This window comes from Nerophis lumbriciformis, linkage group LG13, assembly GCF_033978685.3.
Source record: "Nerophis lumbriciformis linkage group LG13, RoL_Nlum_v2.1, whole genome shotgun sequence".
In the NCBI taxonomy this organism is placed as follows: domain Eukaryota; kingdom Metazoa; phylum Chordata; class Actinopteri; order Syngnathiformes; family Syngnathidae; genus Nerophis; species Nerophis lumbriciformis.
Window position 1 is genome coordinate 31080421 of NC_084560.2, and position 21668 is coordinate 31102088.

Genomic DNA, 21668 nt, shown 5'->3' on the forward strand with positions numbered 1-21668 from the left:
TCCCCATGGAAACATAGACAAGAAAATAAAACTGTGATTAATTATAAAACTGAACTCAAATAACATTTTGAAATATAGATGCAGTAATTCAGACACGTGTTGCTAGGCAGAGTTTATGGGGCTTAATCCTAATTACCTCATTAACCAATTTTCTCTGGATTTTTTTAGACACATCTATTTTGTAATTTCCTCAGTTACTGTAATCAGCATAAACAACCAAACCATTTCAAGCCAAATCTTTATTGACCTGATTTATACATGCTTTTCCTCCCGTCACTCACACACACCAGTGACCTACTGGGACACATAAAACAACAACGATGATCAATGAGGTAGAATTATCAAACAACTCGCCTGAAAATCGTAAAAGGAGAGAGAAATAACAACATCTGCTGGAGCTGGAGTGGTAGTGCACCCTTGGCCAGAATTCATGAGTCCCCCCTTCCTTGTCTCTAATAGTCTCCCCTGTCCCCTTCAGGACCTGTCCTACAAAGACCGCCACTGGCATGAGGACTGCTTCAAGTGCTTCCAGTGCAAGCGCTCGCTGGCGGACAAGCCCTTCTCCACCAAGGACGAGCAGCTCCTGTGCACCGAGTGCTACTCCAACGAGTACTCCTCCAAGTGCCACGAGTGCAAGAAAACCATCATGCCCGGTAAGGGAGTCACCATACGAACCAAGAAAACGCCTCCATTCTTTTTCTGACCTCCCTTCTCGCTGTGCGCCGACCGCCAAGGCTCCAGGAAGATGGAGCACAAGGGCAACAGCTGGCACGAGACCTGCTTCACCTGCCAACGATGCCAGCAGCCCATCGGCACCAAGAGCTTCATCCCCAAGGACAACCACAACTTCTGTGTGCCCTGCTATGAGAAGCAGTTTGCCATGCAGTGTGTGCACTGCAAGAAGGTAGGGGGCGCTGCAAAGTAGGTCAGTAGATTTAATGAACGGTAAAATACCGGCAGCTCAGTTGCCAAAATTTAAACATTAAGACTTAAAGAGACTTACACTTCCTTTTATTGTCATTCAAATTTGAACCTTACAGTACAGATAAGAACGAAATTTAATTGCATTAGCTTGTTGTAGTGCAGGATAAAAGAGCAATAAGGTGCAGATATAAATAAATAGATTACTGTACAGATAAATATATTTCACTTTTTGCATATGTATCCACGTCTAAGGATGTATGTTATATTGTATTTATATTCCAGCGAGTTAATCCGTTTTGTCTGATGGCCTGAGGGAAGAAGCTGTTACAGAACCTGGAGGTTCTGTTACGGAGGCTGCGGAACGTTTTTCTAGAGCAATGGTTCTTAACCTGGGTTCGATCAAACCCTAGGGGTTCGGTGGAGCCTCCGCCGCGGTGGTCAAAACACACCCGACTCATCTTGTAAATAGAAACTTCTCCCTATCGGTGTACTATGGATACCCCCAAACAATGTTCCCTCTAATTTTCCATCTGATTTGCAGGTGTGTAATTTGTTGTGAGTTTATGCACTGTGTTGGTTTTGTTCTTTGAACGGTTCATTTTGTGCACCAGTAAAAAAAACCATATAAATTTGTCTTGAATTTTAAAAAAAAACTTTAATTTTTCACTAAAGAAGGGTTCGGTGAATGCACATATTAAACTGGTGGGGTTCGGTACCTCAAATAAGGTTAAGAACCACTGTTCTAGAGTCCAGCAGTGAAAACAGTCCTTGGTGGGGATGGGAGGAATCTCTACAGATGTTCTGAGCCCTGGTCAGGCAGCGGCTTTTTGCGATTACCTGGATAGGAGGAAGAGGAGTCCTGATGATCTTTTCCGCTGTTTTCACCACTCTCTGCAGAGACTTCCAGTCTGAGGCACTGCAGGCTCCAGTCCAGCTCTCTATAGTGCCTCTGTAGAATGTGGTGAGAATGGGGGGAGGGAGCTGTGCTCTTTTCATCTGACGCAAAAAGCGTGTGCGCTGCTGAGCTCTTTTTACAAGAGCAAGTGTGTAGGAACCAGGTCATATTGTCAGTTATCTGCACCCCCAGGAACTTGGTGCTGCTTACGATCTCCACTGCTGTGCCGTTGATGTAGAGTGGAGCGTGGCTGGACTGGTGCCTCCTGAAGTCGACGATGATCTCCTTGGTCTTGTCGACGTTCAGAACCAGGTTGTTGGTTCTGCACAGTCCAACCAGATGTTTCACCTCCTCCATGTCGTCGTTTTCACGGATGAGGCCCACTACTGTTGTGTCGTCCGCATTCTTCCCAATGTGGTTAGTAGTGGACCTGGCGCAGCAGTCATGGGTCATCAACGTGAACAGCAGCGGACTCAGGACGCAGACCTGGGGGGAGCCGGTGCTCAGGGAGATGGCATTGGAGGTGTTGTCGCCCACTCTCACAGATTGGGGTCTGTCTGTGAGGAAGTCAATCAACCAGTTGCATAGGGGGGTACTGAATCCAAGGGGGGGAAATTTGCTCACCAAGTGCTGCGGGGATGATGGTGTTGAACGCTGAGCTGAAGTCCAGAAACAACACCCGCACGTGTGTGTCCTTTAAAATAATAGTGGTACCGTTTTTCAATTTACAGTAATGCACTGTAAAAACAACGGTATATTTTACGGTAAAAACAAAAACGAAAACCGTCAGCTCCCTCGCTTGAATTTTACTGGACAAATAACAGTGGTGCCGTTTTTACATTTTTTTACGATATGGACCATTTTGGGGTGTAAGGGCGAAAGTGTAACTTTGTTTGAACGAGCATATCACCAAGTTGTTGTTGTCGTCGTTAGCCCATCACCACTGGCGGGGTGACCTACCGTGACCAGCCTTGGCACAAGGACTGCTTCCTGTGCACGAGCTGCAAGCAGCAGCTGTCTGGCCAGAGGTTCACCTCCAGAGATGACTTTGCCTACTGCCTCAACTGCTTCTGCAACCTCTATGCCAAGAAGTGCGCCTCCTGCACCACACCCATCAGCGGTAAGTTCGGTATTATCAGTGGTTAGCTCCTTTTTACACTTGTGTGGACATTTTCAAATTATTCAAAACCAGGGGTGTCCCGAGCCGATATTGATATCAGCCTTGTATAAGCAAAAAAAACAAGTATCAAATGATATCGGCTTGCATCTAAACCAGGGGTCGGCAACCCAAAATGTTGAAAGAGCCACATTGGACCAATAATACCAAAAAAAAATATGTCTGGAGCTGCAAAAAAATTAAGCTTTCTATAAGTGATACAATGAAGTCAACATAAGTGTCTATGTTAGCTATATTAGCCTACTATCAAAATGACTATGTGTCGCAGGCTGACAAATCTTTGTTGACAGAAATGTTGAAATTAAAATTTTATTCTACACATTTTTACAACATTGAAAATCATTAATAAAATGCAGGCTTCTCAGAGGGTGAGATAACTCCTGGAAATGACTGGGTTAGAACGGCCAAAGGTATAGATGTGTGTGTCCAAGTTAAAGGAAGTGTCTTCTTCGAATGGATTTATAACAATCTGTGCAAGCTGGGTAACGTTTGCTGTGGTCTGGAACAACATGGCGCACAAACAACTATCAGAAATGCAGCCAATATTACATACAGATAATGTGTGATGAGACATGCAAATATAAATTAAATACACAGAGGACATAGGAAATTAAATTAGCTCAAATATACCTCCAAGTGAGGAATAATAATGCAATATGTACATACAGCTAGCCTAAATAGCATGTTAGCATCAATTAGCTTGCAGTTATGCACTGACCAAATATGCCTCATTAGCACTCCAACAAGTCAATAACATCAACAGTCAGCGTTGTGCATTCACGCACAGTATAAAACAGTTGGTGGACAAAATGAGACCAAGGAAGAGTGGCATAAAACACACCTTTCTCTGGCATCGTTGAAGAAAGTTATACATGTAAACAAACTACGGTGAGGTCGAGGACCGCCTAAACTAGTAGGACAAAATGGCGCTTGCCAAATACTCTCATCAGCGAATCATGTTTAATATAAACAGTGGGATTTCTAACAATTAGGGAGGTTTGTGTCATGTTTGTATTAAAACAAAAATTTATTTTTCTATTTTCATACATTTTGAAATACCTCCAGGGAGCAACTAGGGCATGCGGCTCTAGAGCAGACCCCCCTGATCTAAACGGTCCGATACAAGCAGCGTGTTTACTCGTGTAAAGCTGGTTAACATCTAAATGGCCTCCAATAAGCACACAAGTTTGGTCTGTTCTTGTATTTTAGGGAAGTTATTTACAAAAAGAAAACATGGTAGGTTACCGGCTGCTAGGAGCTAGCAGCTACACAACAGCTAAGCACACAATAGCACACACATATGTAGTACCCAGCAGGCACAAGACATTAAAACAACGTTGAGAACTTGTTGAATTAGGTCCTGAGGTTGAGCAACTCAAACATAACGTTGAAACAACATGCTTTTTGACAACGTTAAATCAATGTTGGGTTCTGACGTTGATTTGACCATTGAAAATTAGTCATTTCCCAACCAACAATGTCAATTTACAAATAGAACTATTTTGCAATGTTGTTTCGAAGTCAGTTTTAAAGGACATGTATGTTTAATCAACGTTATATCAATGTCTTGTGCCTGCTGGGTAAGTGTCCTTAATTGAAGACTAGCTGTCAAGATAGTGTTTTTGTTTTATTATTTATACATAGTGCAGTTGTTTAGTGTGCTATATGTGCTTAGGTGGAAATAGTGGTGGTATTAATATTTATATCGTTTTTTCATTACATTTTACCTTTGTTACTGTATGTAAAATATGCACCGCAACCTCAGAATTTCCCCACTGCGGGATGAATAAAGTCTACACTATCTTATTTAAACAAGTATCAAATAATTATAGTTGCATACTACTTACACATACAAAGTATCCAAGGCAGAAGTGTATTAGAAAGTATACAGTAACAAACGTGTCCGCAATATTCAACTTTCAGCGCCATGAGCCTAATTTGCTGAATTATTATGACCACCAGGTGTCGCCAAAAACAAATTAACACTCCACTGCCAAAGCATATATTTGCCATAAGGTTAGTGTTGGAGTAATATCACTTGATCAAACCTTTTTTAAACATTCCACACAACAAAAATGATATTAGTATGTATTATGATTCATTCTGATATTGTATCGGATTAATACTCCAGGCTCCAACATCGGTGTCGATGGGAAGTAAAAAGTTGTATCGGACAGCCTTATAAAAACATTAGGAATGTACATTTTTTTTAAACGCATAAGGGAAAATATTTAAATTCTGCACTTTTTTTATTGTTTTTTTACATTTTATTATTAGCAGTGGCTAATTTTTACAGGGACCACGATGAAACTTCACCAACTGCACAAGCAAAATGTTTTAAGTCAGTGTTTCTTAACCATGGGGCCGCGAGTACTGCACCCTCTCGAAGGCCGCCAAAAAATATCTGTTTCTCAGCTGTGGTCCGCAGCGGAATTGGTGGCAATACACTTTTGCACCACTTGTAGCAGTAATGACAATATCAAACCGACAGAAGAAATTCGGCGCTCAAGTAATAAAGACGTTTAATGAGCGCAAAAATTACGACTAAAGGGTTGAAGCTGTATTTTTATTTGAACTTTTATATTAAATTTTATAGATAATTTGGTAACACTTTAGTATGGGGAACATGTTCACCATTAATTAGTTGCTTATTAACATGCAAATTAGTAACATATTGGCTCTTAATTAGTCATTATTAAGTACTTATTGATGCCTTATGGTAACACTTTGTATGGGGAACATATTCACCATTAATTAGTTGCTTATTAACATGCAAATTAGTAACATATTGGCTCTTAATTAGTTATTATGAAGTACTTATTAATGCCTTATGGTAACACTTAGTATGGGGAACATATTCATCATTAATTAGTTGCTTATAAACATGCAAATTAGTAACATATTGGCTCTTAATTAGTTATAATTAAGTATTTATTAATGCCTTCTGGTAACACTTCAGTATGGGGAACATATTCACCATTAATTAGTTGCTTATAAACATGCAAATTAGTAACATATTGGCTCTTAATTAGTCATTATTAAGTACTTATTAATGCCTTGTGGTAACACTTTAGTATGGGGAACATATTCACCATTAATTAGTTGCTTATTAACATGCAAATTAGCAACATATTGGCTCTTAATTAGTCATAATTAAGTACTTATTAATGCCTTCTGGTAACACTTTAGTATGGGGAACATTCTCCATTAATTAGTTGCTTATTAACATGCAAATTAGTAACATATTGGTTCTTAATTAGTCATTATTAAGTACTTATTAATGCCTTCTGGTAACACTTTGTATGGGGAACATATTCACCATTAATTAGTTGCTAATTAACAGGCAAATTAGTAACATAGTGGCTCTTAATTAGTCATAATTAAGTACTTATTAATGCTTTCTGGTAACACTTTAGTATGGGGAACATATTCGCCATTAGTTAGTTGCTTATAAACATGCAAATTAGTAACATATTGGCTCTTAATTAGTCATTATGAAGTATTTATTAATGCCTTGTGGTAACACTTTAGTATGGGGAACATATTCACCATTAATTGGTTGCTTATTAACATGCAAATTAGTAACATATTGGCTCTTAATTAGTCATTATTAAGTACTTATTAATGCCTTCTGGTAACACTTTAGTATGGGGAACATATTCACCATTAATTAGTTGCTTATTAACACGCAAATTAGCAACATATTGGCTCTTAATTAGTCATAATTAAGTACTTATTAATGCCTTCTGGTAACACTTTAGTATGAGGAACATATTCACCATTAATTAGTTGCTTATTAACATGCAAATTAGTAACATATTGGTTCTTAATTAGTCATTATTAAGTACTTATTAATGCCTTCTGGTAACACTTTGTATGGGGAACATATTCACCATTAATTAGTTGCTTATTAACAGGCAAATTAGTAACATAGTGGCTCTTAATTAGTCATTATTAAGTACTTATTAATGCCTTGTGGTAACACTTTAGTATGGGGATCATATTCACCATTAATTAATTGCTTATTAACATGCAAATTAGTAACATATTGGCTCTTAATTAGTCATAATTAAGTACTTATTAATGCTTTCTGGTAACACTTTAGTATGGGGAACATATTCACCATTAATTAGTTGCTTATTCACATGCACATTAGTAACATATTGGCTCTTATGTAGTCATTATTTAGTACTTATTAATGCCTTGTGGTAACACTTTAGTATGGGGAACATATTCACCATTAACTAGTTGCTTATTAACAGGCAAATTAGTAACATATTGGCTCTTAATTAGTCATTATTAACTACTTATTAATGCCTTGTGGTAACACTTTGTATGGGGAACATATTCACCATTAATTAGTTGCTTATTAACAGGCAAATTAGTAACATAGTGGCTCTTAATTAGTCATTATTAACTACTTATTAATGCCTTGTGGTAACACTTTAGTATGGGGATCATATTCACCATTAATTAATTGCTTATTAACATGCAAATTAGTAACATATTGGCTCTTAATTAGTCATTATTAAGTACTTATTAATGCCTTCTGGTAACACTTTAGTATGGGGAACATATTCTCCATTAATTAGTTGCTTATAAACATGTAAATTAGTAACATATTGGCTCTTAATTAGTCATTATTAAGTACTTATTAATGCCTTGTGGTAACACTTTAGTATGGGGAACATATTCACCATTAATTAGTTGCTTATAAACATGCAAATTAGTAACATATTGGCTCTTAATTAGTCATTATTAAGTACTTATTAATGCCTTCTGGTAACACTTTAGTATGGGGAACATATTCACCATTAATTAGTTGTTTATTAACAGGCAAATTAGTAACCTATTGGCTCTTAATTAGTTATTATTAAGTACGTATTAATGCCTTCTGGTAACACTTTAGTATGGGGAACATATTCACCATTAATTAGTTGCTTATTAACAGGCAAATTAGTAACATAGTGGCTCTTAATTAGTCATAATTAAGTACTTATTAATGCCTTCTGGTAACACTTTAGTATGGGGAACATTCTCCATTAATTAGTTGCTTATTAACATGCAAATTAGTAACATATTGGTTCTTAATTAGTCATTATTAAGTACTTATTAATGCCTTCTGGTAACACTTTGTATGGGGAACATATTCACCATTAATTAGTTGCTAATTAACAGGCAAATTAGTAACATAGTGGCTCTTAATTAGTCATTATTAAGTACTTATTAATGCCTTGTGGTAACACTTTAGTATGGGGATCATATTCACCATTAATTAATTGCTTATTAACATGCAAATTAGTAACATATTGGCTCTTAATTAGTCATAATTAAGTACTTATTAATGCTTTCTGGTAACACTTTAGTATGGGGAACACATTCACCATTAATTAGTTGTTTATTAACAGGCAAATTAGTAACCTATTGGCTCTTAATTAGTCATTATTAAGTACTTATTCATGCCTTCTGGTAACACTTTAGTATGGGGAACATATTCACCATTAATTAGTTGTTTATTAACAGGCAAATTAGTAACCTATTGGCTCTTAATTAGTTATTATTAAGTACGTATTAATGCCTTCTGGTAACACTTTAGTATGGGGAACATATTCACCATTAATTAGTTGCTTATTAACATGCAAATTAGTAACATATTGGCTCTTAATTAGTCATTATTAAGTATTTATTAATGCCTTGTGGTAACACTTGAGTATGGGGATCATATTCACCATTAATTAATTGCTTATTAACATGCAAATTAGTAACATATTGGCTCTTAATTAGTCATTATTAAGTACTTATTAATGCCTTGTGGTAACACTTGAGTATGGGGAACATATTCACCATTAATTAGTTGCTTATTAACATGCAAATTAGTAACATATTGGCTCTTAATTAGTCATTATTAAGTACTTATTAATGCCTTATTATGCATGGTCTTATTGTACAACCAGTAAGCCATTAACTAAGAGTCTTCCTTATTAGTAACCCTAAGCCTTATATGTTCCCCTAGTGTCCAAATAACTCTTAATTAAGTCTTTGTTACGTAGAATATGTTCCCCATACTAAAGTGTTACCAAAAATGTAGTTAAGAAACATTTTCGTTATTTATTTTAACACTACATAATTGTACGTACATTTATTTTTCAGCAGTTATTTTTTCAGTCCCTTCTCGTGCTGTATATTTGATTAGTGCTTATTTTTGTAATCAGCCTGACCTAAACCTAAGATTTATGTGTTAAATAATAATATTTGCCATTAACACCTGGTGTCGATCATTTGGCAAGGTTGTTAACATGTTAAACTGTAAGTCAGTTAAATAGAATTATTGAATACAATTAAATTCAGGAGTAAATGTACTTTCCATCCATCCATTTTCTACCGCTTGTACTAATTCAGTGTTAATATTTAGGTGGGTCCCGGGGCCCTGTAGTGGAAAAGTTGGGCCCCGGGGTCAAAAAGGTTAAGAACCCCTGTTTTCTGTTTGAAGTAATGTTATTCACTGTCGTACAAGTGTAAAGAAGTTAACCACCGGACAAAAATAAAAATCTGTAAATTTGCATATTTAAGCTTTGAGTGTGGTTGTTTCAGGCCTGGGAGGCAGCAAGTACATTTCCTTCGAGGAGCGCCAGTGGCACAACGACTGCTTCAACTGCAAGAAGTGCTCCGTGTCCCTGGTCGGCCGCGGCTTCCTCACCGAGCGCGACGACATCCTGTGCCCCGAGTGCGGCAAGGACATCTGAAGCAGCCGCCGATTTAAAAACATCCGATGGATAGAGCGCCCCCTTATCAGCAGCGACTGTACATTGTTGTACGCCACGGCTGTTTTTCCACTTTGGAAACCTTTCAAAAATGCTAACACATTAACTACTTGCATGAATGTAGAGGACATGTTTGCAGATATTAAGTATTGTCGGCCTAATCTATATGAATGCACATTGTATGCGTCTTTAACTTGACTAATTCCCCTGTCGCTTCTGTGGAACTCTGGTGTAAACTTTAGATGTGCATGAAGTGGACTTTTATGGATTGTAGAAATATTCAACTATAAATAAAAGAGTTAACATTTATTCACACCGTTATGGAGCCTTTATTTTACTAAACTGCAATAATTGGAAGAAGAAAATGGCTTTAAAAACTCCGAGCAAGTTACAGTAGGAAGGGGATTCATATGGCCCCATTTGTCATGGTTTACCTGACACATGAAACGTGACTGCCAGGTTCAAACACTGATGACATCTATTATCGGTAGGTCGTGAGTTCAAACCCCGGCCGAGTCATACCAAAGACTATAAAAATGGGATCCATTACCTCCCTGCTTGGCACCCAGCATCAAGGGTTGGAATTGGGGGTTAAATCAACAAAAATGATTCCCGGGCGCGGCCACCGCTGCTGCCCACTGCTCCCCTCACCTCCCAGGGGGTGATCAAGGGTGATGGCTCAAATGCAGAGAATAATTTCGCCACACCTAGTGTGTGTGTGACAATCATTGGTACTTTAACTTAACTTAAACAGGACAAGAAGCAAAGAATCAAACAGTGACAGAATTCAATTTGGCTCAAACGTGTACATCTGTACCCTTCTACAGTGTCATTACGCTCTGCCAAAAGATTGTACGCCTCCTCTTTTATTTGGACTTTCCCTGACCACACGGCAACAGCTGCTTCCAAAGGGACGGGGGTCGTAAACAGCCATTGCCTTTGATTACAAAACAGTTCAAAAGAAAAGGTCGGTTCAAAAAAGAGGTCGTAAAAGAGTTCAAAAAGAGGTTCGTAAAAGAGTTAAAAAAAGAGGTGTCTGGAACTTGGGCAGATCCTGCCTTCTCTCCGCTTTGTAGTTCTTGGGTCAAAACAATATCTTCCTGTTGATTACAATACATGAAAGAAACAGAACACCTTCATGTTGCTTCCCCCCCTACACAGTGGAGTTTTACAAGCCTTCTTCTTGGTAGGTTCAAAGACAGCTTTTGTGATAACTTCGATACAATTATTCTGACAGTGACGAATTGGGGAGGTTGCACTATCCACTTTAGCCGCCAGACGTCAGTAGTGTATAGAGAGGGTATGACCGACTTAGTTGCGAAATTGGTAGCAAACGTGGCGCCCTGTAGTCACGTGAGGGGCTTTTTCGACCAATCAGAGTGAGGATGGCCAGAGGATCTCCTAAATGATTGGTCAAAGACCCCTCGCGTAATTACACGGCGTCAACACGATAGCAATGTTGAAAGCAGGTTAGCCATACTCTCTATAGCAGGGGTGTCCAAACTACAGCCCGCTGACGTCTTGAAATTGGCCCCTGAGAAGTCATGAGTTTATTAAGTAATATTGCCCGCAGGGAGACTGCATTCATATTTAAAAATCTAAAGTCTTCTTTGATTCTATCTTGTCGACACGTAGTAAACAACGCAAGTTTATTCGTTAATGAGGCAAAGCACAGCATTTACATATATAACCCAATGCAAACAGCCTTCCCTAGTCATGGTGCAAATAAAAACATACAACCAACACAAAATATCAACGGACATGATCACTGAACTTTGTGGATATTATTTTTAAAAAAACGTCCATCACCGATAAAGAAATTAAAAATTGCACCCATTTAAATCCATTACAAAGCATGATGGGAAAAATGCCAAACACTCTCCACACTTATCCATGTTTGGCGCATTTTATCTGCTCGATATTTCTGACAAAACGTTAAGGAGATTGTCGCGGAAGTAAACAAGGTGGGAGTCAAACTTTCACATACTCTTAATATCTACTTGTATTAATTATATATCCATTATATTATTATATGTACTATTATATATATATATATATATATATATATATATATATATATATATATGTGTGTGTGTGTGTGTGTGTGTGTGTGTATATATATATATTGACGTGCAGTCAGGGGAGGCAGGTGAGGCGGGGCCTCACATGCCATCATGGAAAGAAAAAAAATGTAAAAAGGAAAAAAAATAATTAAATTGTTATATGTATCCAGTGATTATACTATAGTTATTTTCCATTTAACTTCACCAGTTTTAGATTATTTTTATTCAAAATCGCTGAATTTTCACATTTATATTATATTATATATTTTTTAATATATATTTATATTTACCTTTTTTTTAGATCATTGCGGCCCCCAAGTCAAAAGGTTTGGACACCCTCTACAGCTCTGGAATATTCTAAAATGTGTTGAGTGACAATTCCAACTTTGACCACAATGTCAATTGCTATGTAGAATGGTGTTTTCCATCATTTTCAGCAGTATGCATTACAAAGTTAATACCCCCTCCCCCCCTTCCTCTAACGCAAGACCAACCCAGGAATAGAGCCATATGAATCCCTTCCCTACTGTAAGTTTCAACAATGATTTGGAGTGCATGAGAAAATGGAATGGAAGTGAATTATATTTATATAGCGCTTTTCTCTAGTGACTCAAAGCGCTTTACATAGTGAAACCCAATATCTTAAGTTACATTTAAACCAGTGTGGGTGGCACTGGGAGAAGGTGGGTAAAGTGTCTTGCCCAAGGACACAACGGCAGTGACTAGGATGGCGGAAGCGGGGATCAAACCTGGAACCCTCAAGTTGCTGGCACAGCCGCTCTACCAACCGAGCTATACCGCCCCCGAATGGAAAGCATAGCTTTCGTTGAGTGTTTATAAACACAGCAGCAACACACCCAATGTTGGAGTAGTGGTAAGGGCAAGCAGCATTGAACAATAATAAATAATTAATAGTATTTAAAGATACAATTGTAACATATTTTATTTGGAAAAAATGTTTTCCACAATTTTAAAGTGTATGAACAGTAGACACTGCCATGTTGTTGCAGGAGGTTACCTACAGCCACAGCAGTTCATGCCAGTGTTTTTTGACCAGCTGCTAATTTAGAGACCCTGGGTAGTTGTTTTCTTCTGGAAGTTGAAAGTCTACTGCAAAACCACTTAGTCATAGATCTTCTACACACAAGAAGGTTGTCACTCACAGGCGTTTTGCCAACTTGTTAAGAACTTTTACAATTGACATATTGTTTATAGTGTAATAAAAGCAACAGTAAAGAGTGAGCATTTGTATTGATACTTTATGTATAAATGCTGTTGGTACAAATACAACATTGGCAACTCTGATTTTGAAAAGGGGGTGATGTCAAAAGTCCACAAAAACAATCAAAAGCAGGCGCCAACCTTCAAATTTCATGGTATTTAGCTGAGATCATTAAACGGCAATACTATGTGAACTACTTATAAACACACTTAACCTCACTGAGGTTGAAATATATTAACACAATAACTCAAGTAATCAGGTTTCTAAAAAACATAATACACAGGTAAAAGTGTATTATTGTAAACAGCTACATTAACAACTAATAAACGCCTGCTGAGTACAACATTTTATTTTATGCCAGGAGTGAGTGAGTGAGGATGGGAGCACAACAATGTTCATTTTGAAAGGATTGATGCACTTTCTGTTCCTTTATTGACATGTCACGGCCAAGTCACATGCTGGATCTTTTTCTTCATCTCTGGAGACTTCAGAACACCCTGAAGACATGGAGAAGAAAAAAGAGCTTTGAAAAAATCCGGCAAAAAAAAAAAGTCTCCTTAATAAGCATACAATTAAAAGGTTCTGTATTATAATATATCTAAAATATACTTAATTATTGGAAATGTGTTGTCCAAAATCTGGCTTTATTGCTGGAATGGAGACCGTTTAAAAGTTACTGGGAACACGCCGTTTTGTGTCTGTAGTAGTGTTGTCCTGATACCAATATTTTGGTACCGGTACCAAAATGTATTTCGATACTTTTTGGTACTTTGATACTTTTCTAAATAAAGGGGACCACAAAAAATGGCATTACTGGCTTTATTTTAACAAAAAATCTTATGTCCTTAAATAAAATAGTGAACATATGAGACAACTTGTCTTTTAGTAGTAAGTAAACAAACAAAGGCTCCTAATTTAGCTGCTGACATATGCAATAACATATTGTGTCATTTTCCATTCTATTATTTTGTCAACATTATTAAGGACAAGTGGTAGAAAATGAATTATTAATCTACTTTTTGTAGATGGAGTGCTCCCGCGTAAAAAGCGACCAAGCAACTAAAAAAACATAATGTAGCGGCGTCCTTGTAGTGTGTAATAATGTTAAAGACAATATACACTTCATTACGCATGTACCATATCACTATATCCATGATTAAATGCTTTATAAATCCATGAGAGTTTTGCAGCGGCACACGAACGTCTGTGTGCTTTATATAGGCATTTAAAGGGGAACATTATCACCAGACCTATGTAAGCGTCAATATATACCTTGATGTTGCAGAAAAAAGACCATATATTTTTTTAACCGATTTCCGAACTCTAAATGGATGAATTTTGGCGAATTAAACGCCTTTCTATTATTCGCTCTCGGAGCGAGGACGTCACAACGTGACGTCACATCGGGAAGCAATCCGCCATTTTCTCAAACACAGAGTCACATCAGCTCTGTTATTTTCCGTTTTTTCGACTGTTTTTCGTACCTTGGAGACATCATGCCTCGTCAGTGTGTTGTTGGAGGGTGTAACAACACGAACAGGGACGGATTCAAGTTGCACCAGTGGCCCAAAGATGCGAAAGTTTGTTCCGCACACTTTACCGACGAAAGCTATGCTACGACAGAGATGGCAAGAATGTGTGGATATCCTGCGACACTCAAAGCAGATGCATTTCCAACGATAAAGTCAAAGAAATCTGCCGCCAGACCCCCATTGAATCTGCCGGAGTGTGTGAGCAATTCAGGGACAAAGGACCTCGGTAGCACGGCAAGCAATGGCGGCAGTTTGTTCCCGCAGACGAGCGAGCTAAACCCCCTGGCTGTCTTGGCTCACACCGTCCCAAGATGATCAAGAGAAGAATATCGACCCTAGCTTCGCTGGCCTGCAGACATCAACTCCAAAACTGGACAGATCAGCTTTCAGGAAAATATAGCGGATGAGGGTATGTCTACAGAATATATTAATTGATGAAAATTGGGCTGTCTGCACTCTCAAATTGCATGTTGTTGCCAAATGTATTTCATATGCTGTAAACCTAGTTCATAGTTGTTAGTTTCCTTTAATGCCAAACAAACACATACCAATCGTTGGTTAGAAGGCGATCGCCGAATTCGTCCTCGCTTTCTCCCGTGTCGCTGGCTGTCGTGTCGTTTTCGTCGTTTTAGCTTGCATACGGTTCAAACCGATATGGCTCAATAGCTTCAGTTTCTTCTTCAATTTCGTTTTCGCTAACTGCCTCCAGACTACAACCATCCGTTTCAATACATGCGTAATCTGTTGAATCGCTTAAGCCGCTGAAATCCGAGTCTGAATCCGAGCTAATGTCGCTGTAAACTTGCTGTTCTATCCGCCATGTTTGTTTGTATCGGCATCACTATGTGACGTCACAGGAAAATGGACGGGTGTTTATAACGATGGTTAAAATCAGGCACTTTGAAGCTTTTTTTAGGGATATTGCGTGATGGGTAAAATTTTGAAAAAAACTTCGAAAAATAAAATAAGCCACTGGGAACTGATTTTTAATGGTTTTAACCCTTCTGAAATTGTGATAATGTTCCCCTTTAACAGCAGCGTCATGCTTATTTGATTAAAAAAAAAAAAAAAAAAAAAACAGCTCCCACATCTGCAGCTAAAGCTGGAAAGTCAGCAGAGCTTTATTTTAGGATGTGTAGCGAAGTCTTCCCTTTTCTTTTTTTGTTGCAAATGTGTCCTTTGTGAATTTTTCCAGGACGTGCGTGTCGAAAGCAGCATTAGGTAAAAATGTCTGGATCTTACCGAGCTGTTTGCCTCCCGTTTGTGGCTTGTTGTGTCGGTGCTGCGTGAAGAGGTGTGGTTGGGAGGCGAAGATGATGATTTTGATGATGATGATGGTGATGATGATGAGGATGAAAGAGAAAGTTTACGAATGGGGTTGGACAAGTTAACAGCCGGGGGAGGTTTTAGTCTGTCGATGACTCCAGGTGACACTGTGGCGGTCTCTGCTTTCTTCAGTTTTAGTGATCCAGAGGAATTAATGTGATCCCTAAAGACAAAAACACATTGAATAGTAAAGGTTCAAACACTTAAAAGTACAAATATGATGTCTACACTAAAACGTGCTCGTTGGGGTTTAATTTGACTTAAAAGACAACAGTTAATAGTTATGTTTTTTTTAATGTGCACAGTTGTTCAATATTGATGTTGCCAATATATAATGCAATGTACTAAATTAGTAATGTACATAATAAATTGTCACACGATGTGACAATCTATTTTCATAAATACAGCCCAATAATAACACAATTTATTTATAAAGCACTTTTCAAAAACTCAAAAATGCTTTACAGTGTAAAAAACAACCGCTTGTCCCTTTTGGGTTCACGGGGGGCGCTGGAGCTTATCTCAGCTGCACTCGGGCGGAAGGCGGGGTACACCCTGGACAAATCGCCACCTCATCGCAGGGCCAACACAGATAGACAGACAACATTCACACTCACATTCACACACTAGGGCCAATTTAGTGTTGCCAATCAACCTATCCCCAGGTGCATGTCTTTGGAGGTGGGAGGAAGCCGCAGTACCCGGAGGGAACCCACGCAGTCACGAGGAGAACATGCAAACTCCACACAGAAAGATCCTAAATCCGGGATTGAACTCAGGACTACTCAGGACTTTCGTATTGTGAAGCTCATGCACTAACCCCTGTCCCACCGTGCTGCCCAAAAAAACAAAACAACATACCGGTAACAGAAGTTAAAAGCAGTGTGGAACATGTGTGTTTTTAAGTTCATCTTGAAGGTTAAAGTCTCTTAACTTAACTTAACTTAAAATAACCTAATTACAAATGAGGGCCACACTGAAAAAGGGGAAAAAAACGCCAAAGAGAATACAGTTAAATAATTTGGAGAATAATAAAAGAATAATAATAAAAATATATAATTAAGGGAATATTTCATTATTATTAAAAGGATAACGTCAAACAATGAAAGACTAAAGTAGAATTTTTTACGAGATTAGGCTCATGTTTAGAGAGAAGGGGAGAATATTTGGAGATTCAAGGCGTATTTCTTATGACAATATTGTTGTAATATTAAGAGAAAAAAGGGGAATATTACAAGAATGTTGACATACAGTAATATGAGTTTGAGTTTGTGTTCATTTGGAACATGCATGCATACAACATGATACATCACAATTTCCAGTTTCTCTATTCAACATGTTCGAAAAGGAGTAGGAAGAAGCAGAGCTTATTTAATGCTACCCCTTTTCCTTTACATAGCAGTTGCTAAAACTTTTGTTCACTTCCTGTTCTCAATGTATTCACAATATACTCCATAACAATAAAAATAAATAAATAATTAGTGAAGTAAGTTATATTTCATATGGTGAGATAAGTAAGATTATCTAGAAAATGAATGGATGGATGAGATAAATTCAGAATGTTTATCATGGTTCTTCTTCTTTGTACTTTGTAAACACTTTAAGTTTGAAGAGTTTCTTGAAGTGGATCATATTAGTACATTGTTTGATTGCTTTGCTTAATCCATTCCATAATTTAATTCCACATACTGATATACTGAAGGTCTTAAGTGTTGTACGTGCGTACAAATGTTTTAAACTACATTACATTTTGACAAGAACAAGAAAGTTTGATCATATTACGCCTATACTGGCTCACCTGCACTGGCTTCCTGTGCACTTAAGGTGCGACTTTAAGGTTTTACTACTTACGTATAAAATACTACACGGTCTAGCTCCACCCTATCTTGCTGATTGTATTGTACCATATGTCCCGGCAAGAAATCTGTGTTCAAAGAACTCCGGCTTATTAGTGATTCCCAGAGCCCCCCAAAAAAGTCTGCGTGCTATAGAGCGTTTTCTATTCGGGCTCCAGTACTCTGGAATGCCCTCCCGGTAACAGTTAGAGATGCTACCTCAGTAGAAGCATTTAAGTCCCATCTTAAAACTCATTTGTATACTCTAGCCTTTAAATAGACCCCCTTTTAGACCAGTTGATCTGCCGTCTCTTTTCTGCTTCTGCTCTGCCCCCTCTCCTGCGTGGAGAGGTTAATAGGTGACAACAGATGATGCACTAGCTGTCAAAGTCGGGACCCGAGGTGGACCACTCATCTGTGCATCAGTTGGGGACGTCTCTGCGCTGCTGACCTGTCTCCACTCAAGATGATCCCCTGCTGGCCCCACTATGGACTGGACTCTCACACTATTAACTAGATCCACTCGACGTCCATTGCACCACCCACATCTGCGGTCCCCTCCAAGGTTTCTCATTGTAGCCCATTGGGTTGAGTTTTTCCTTGATGCCCTGATGTGGGATCTGAGCCATGGATGTCATGGTGGCTTGTGCAGCCCTTTGAGACACTCGTGATTTAGGGCTATAAATAAATGATAAATGGGTTATACTTGTATAGCGCTTTTCTACCTTCAAGGTACTCAAAGCGCTTTTGACAGTATTTCCACATTCACACACACATTCACACACTGATGGCGGGAGCTGCCATGTAAGGCGCTAACCAGCAGCCATCAGGAGCAAGGGGTGAAGTGTCTTGCTCAAGGACACAACGGACGTGACTAGGATGGTAGAAGGTGGGGATTGAACCACAGTAACCAGCAACCCTCCGATTGCTGGCACGGCCACTCTACCAACTTCGCCATATATAAATAAACTTTGATTGATGGCAGCACTGTGATGAAGGGGTTAGTGCATGTGCCTCACAATACAAAGGTCCTGAGTTCAATCCCGGGCTCGGGATCTTTCTGTGTGGAGTTTCATGTTCTCCCCATGACTGCGTGGGTTCCCTCCGGGTACTCCGGCTTCCTCCCACCTCCAAAGACATGCACCTGGGGATAGGTTGATTGGCAACACTAAATTGGCCCTAGTGTCTGAATGTGAGTGTGAATGTTGTCTGTCTATCTGTGTTGGCCCTGCGATGAGGTGGCGACTTGTCCAGGGTGTCATCGGCGGTCACTCGAACAAGTATGACAATCCTCCTGGTAGGGGGTGTATACCTTTATGGAGGATGCCTGTGCGTGACTTAGTTTAACGTGGGGAGACTGGTGCACAGACAGTCACCACACGATCCTTGACAGAATCGGGTCAGGGTCCAGTGGCATGGAGTCCAAGACGACTGGGGACCCTTTTCTGCAGCAGCCTTCTACCGCCATTGCAGCCGTTGTGGTAGTTCTTAAATCTACCGTCTTCCGCCTGCTGTACCATGCCTTCCGCCCGAATGCAGCTGAGATAGGCTCCAGCACCCCCCCCCCCCCCCCCCCCCTCCGAAATTGACAAGCGGTAGAAAATGGATGGATGATTGATTGATTGCCATTTTTCTCCAATATTATATTTCTTCTCTTTTGTTGAGAAGAATTGTTGTATATGAGTTTACATTTTGTGAGAATGAAGCCATCATAATAGAAATGTGAGAGAGAAACTGAAGAGAATAAAGTTGTAATATTACAAAAAAAAAATGTGATTACCGGTAATAGGAAAAAAAAAAGGAAGACCAATTTTGGGCGGACTTAGAGTATTTAAACCGCGCTTTGGGGTGCGCTCGGTTTGTCAATTCACCTGTTTGCCTGCCCGCCGGGCGGTGTCAGCTTCCTTCGGCCTTTCGCCATCCTCTTTCCCCAGCGGTTGTTGGGCAACGTCCGCTGCGGCCGGGGGATAACATGTCGAATATAGAGGTCTACGAGCTGGTCGCGACTGCTGCAATCTCTGCAGCTGACCTTTTTCTGGAGCACGAACAAGAAGAGGTCAGTTCTAGTCGTCCGTTTGACGAGTCATCGAACACAGCCGCCATCGACTGTTAGCTTCACATGCTAACCGCCGTAGCATTTTTCCCTCTATCTACTTCACACGACACACCCTAAATGTCAATTTTGGGAATCAATGCCTCACCTCACTTAAGATTAGCTGGAGAAAATCCTGAGATAGCAGCTCAGGGTGCAATAAAACATCCACTTCTGAGGCAGAAGTAGCTTTGCCGGCTAACTCACCAGAGGTCGCCATGTTTGCTATTTCCCAGCATGCTCCTCGTCACCTAAACTTATTTTTTGGTGTTATTTGTGTATAACACTGCCATCTGTTGAACTGGAGAAGCATTACAAAACCATCAAAAATACTACAGCAGTGACCCCGAAAGGGACAAGCGGTAGGAAATGGTTGATTGATTGATTGGTTCATTGAGACTTTTATTAGTTGATTGCACAGTAGAGTAGGGGCGGTATAGCTCGGTTGGTAGAGCGGCCGTGCCAGCAACTTCAGGGTTGCAGGTTCGATCCCCGCTTCCGCCATCCTAGTCACTGCTGTTGTGTCCTTGGGCAAGACACTTTACCCACCTGCTCCCAGTGCCACCCACACTGGTTTAAAAATGTAACCTAGATATTGGGTTTCACAATGTAAAGCGCTTTGAGTCACTTGAGAAAAGCGCTATATAAATATAGTTCACTTCACTTCACTACAGTACATATTCCGTACAATTGACCACTAAATGGTAACACCCGAATAAGTAGTTCAACTTGTTTAAGTCGGGTCCACGTTAATCAATTCATGGTAAATGTGGATGGATGGGTGACACATTTGCTACCGGGCCGCACAGAGACAGTAGATAATTTATAACCGACCACGTTTTCTCCTACTTAACTTTTGCCATTCCCACCAGACACACCAATGTTTGGAAGTAGAATTGTCTCACATCAACATATATACATCAATATATAAGTTGAAAGTAGCTTACCACCACCAGGTGTGAATGATTGATGGGTTCTACATGTAAAGCGACTTTGGGTACTTAGAAAAGCGCTATATAAATCCCAGTTATTATTATTATTATTATTATGATAATAATACTTATGCATATATTAACAAATATACAAATACAAATGTGATACAGGGCAGCACAGTGGATGAGGGGTTAGTGCGTCTGCCTCACAATACGAAGGTCCTGAGTAGTCGTGAGTTCAATCCCGGCCTCGGGATCTTTCTGTGTGGAGTTTGCATGTTCTCCCCGTGACTGCGTGGGTTCCCTCCGGGTACTCCGGCTTCCTCCCACCTCCAAATATATGCACCTGGGGATAGGTTGATTGGCAACACTAAAATTGGCCCTAGTGTGTGAATGTGAGTGTGAATGTTGTGTGTCTATCTGTGTTGGCCCTGCGATGAGGTGGCGACTTGTCCAGGGTGTACCCTGCCTTCCGCCCGATTGTAGCTGAGATAGGCTCCAGCGCCCCCCGCGACCCTGAAGGGAATAAGCGGTAGAAAATGGATGGATGGATGGAAATGTGATACACAAATAAATAAATAATTTGTATAAATAAACGCGTATTTGTTAAATATATTTTTGAGATTTGAAAATATATACAAATAAAATGTATAAATATAAAAATGTGACATACAAATAAATCAAGAATTTGTATAAATAAACGTGTATTTGTAAATATATTTTTGAGATTTGATTATAAATATGCTTGATTTTGTATTGAATTTGCATATGTGGATCACTTTTTTCGCTTTTGTGTCGATGAGACATTCCTCCCACAAACCAGATGCACAAATAAATGTGACCGACACGCTCCCCTGAACAACCAGCAGAGGGCACTGCAGCCTGATAAGAGATCAGTATCTACATCGG

The 21668-nt window shown here is 39.3% G+C and overlaps 3 protein-coding genes across 4 annotated transcripts in view; 2 read left to right on the forward strand and 1 right to left on the reverse strand.

Annotated features, from left to right (window-relative positions):
• fhl2a (four and a half LIM domains 2a) overlaps positions 1–10066 on the forward strand; it is a 50921-nt gene extending 40855 nt beyond the window's left edge. For both annotated transcript variants that reach the window (XM_061970590.2, XM_061970589.2), the window contains exons 3-6: positions 479–653; positions 735–904; positions 2753–2939; positions 9588–10066. In XM_061970590.2, coding sequence (XP_061826574.1) covers positions 479–653; positions 735–904; positions 2753–2939; positions 9588–9739 — 684 coding nt within the window. In that variant the 3' untranslated portion in view covers positions 9740–10066. The remainder of the gene's footprint in view (positions 1–478; positions 654–734; positions 905–2752; positions 2940–9587) is intronic.
• A 2808-nt stretch (positions 10067–12874) lies between these two features.
• lg13h2orf49 (linkage group 13 C2orf49 homolog) lies at positions 12875–20097 on the reverse strand. Its single transcript, XM_061971273.2, has 4 exons — positions 19937–20097; positions 19607–19770; positions 15817–16063; positions 12875–13539 (listed from the first exon to the last, which is right to left on the reverse strand). Exons 1-4 carry the CDS (start codon positions 20045–20047, stop codon positions 13483–13485), a joined length of 579 nt encoding a protein of 192 aa, XP_061827257.1. The 5' UTR covers positions 20048–20097; the 3' UTR covers positions 12875–13482.
• The window catches only part of mfsd9 (major facilitator superfamily domain containing 9), a 123282-nt gene continuing 121239 nt past the window's right edge, over positions 19626–21668 (forward strand). Inside the window, exon 1 of the mRNA XM_061971042.2 lies at positions 19626–19791. The gene's annotated coding sequence lies outside the window, so the exon portion shown is untranslated. The remainder of the gene's footprint in view (positions 19792–21668) is intronic.

What these genes read in the sequence shown, in the direction of transcription:
- lg13h2orf49 (XM_061971273.2), bottom strand. Translation starts at nt 20,047, where the DNA reads ATGGCGACCTCTGGTGAGTTAGCCGGCAAAGCTACTTCTGCCTCAGAA. An exon ending in TCCAGCTAATCTTAAGTGAG is followed by an intron (nt 19,771 to 19,936) that starts GTGAGGCATTGA and finishes TTCGTGCTCCAG; the next exon opens with AAAAAGGTCAGCTGCAGAGA. An exon ending in CCCGGCGGGCAGGCAAACAG is followed by an intron (nt 16,064 to 19,606) that starts GTGAATTGACAA and finishes TTTTGTCTTTAG; the next exon opens with GGATCACATTAATTCCTCTG.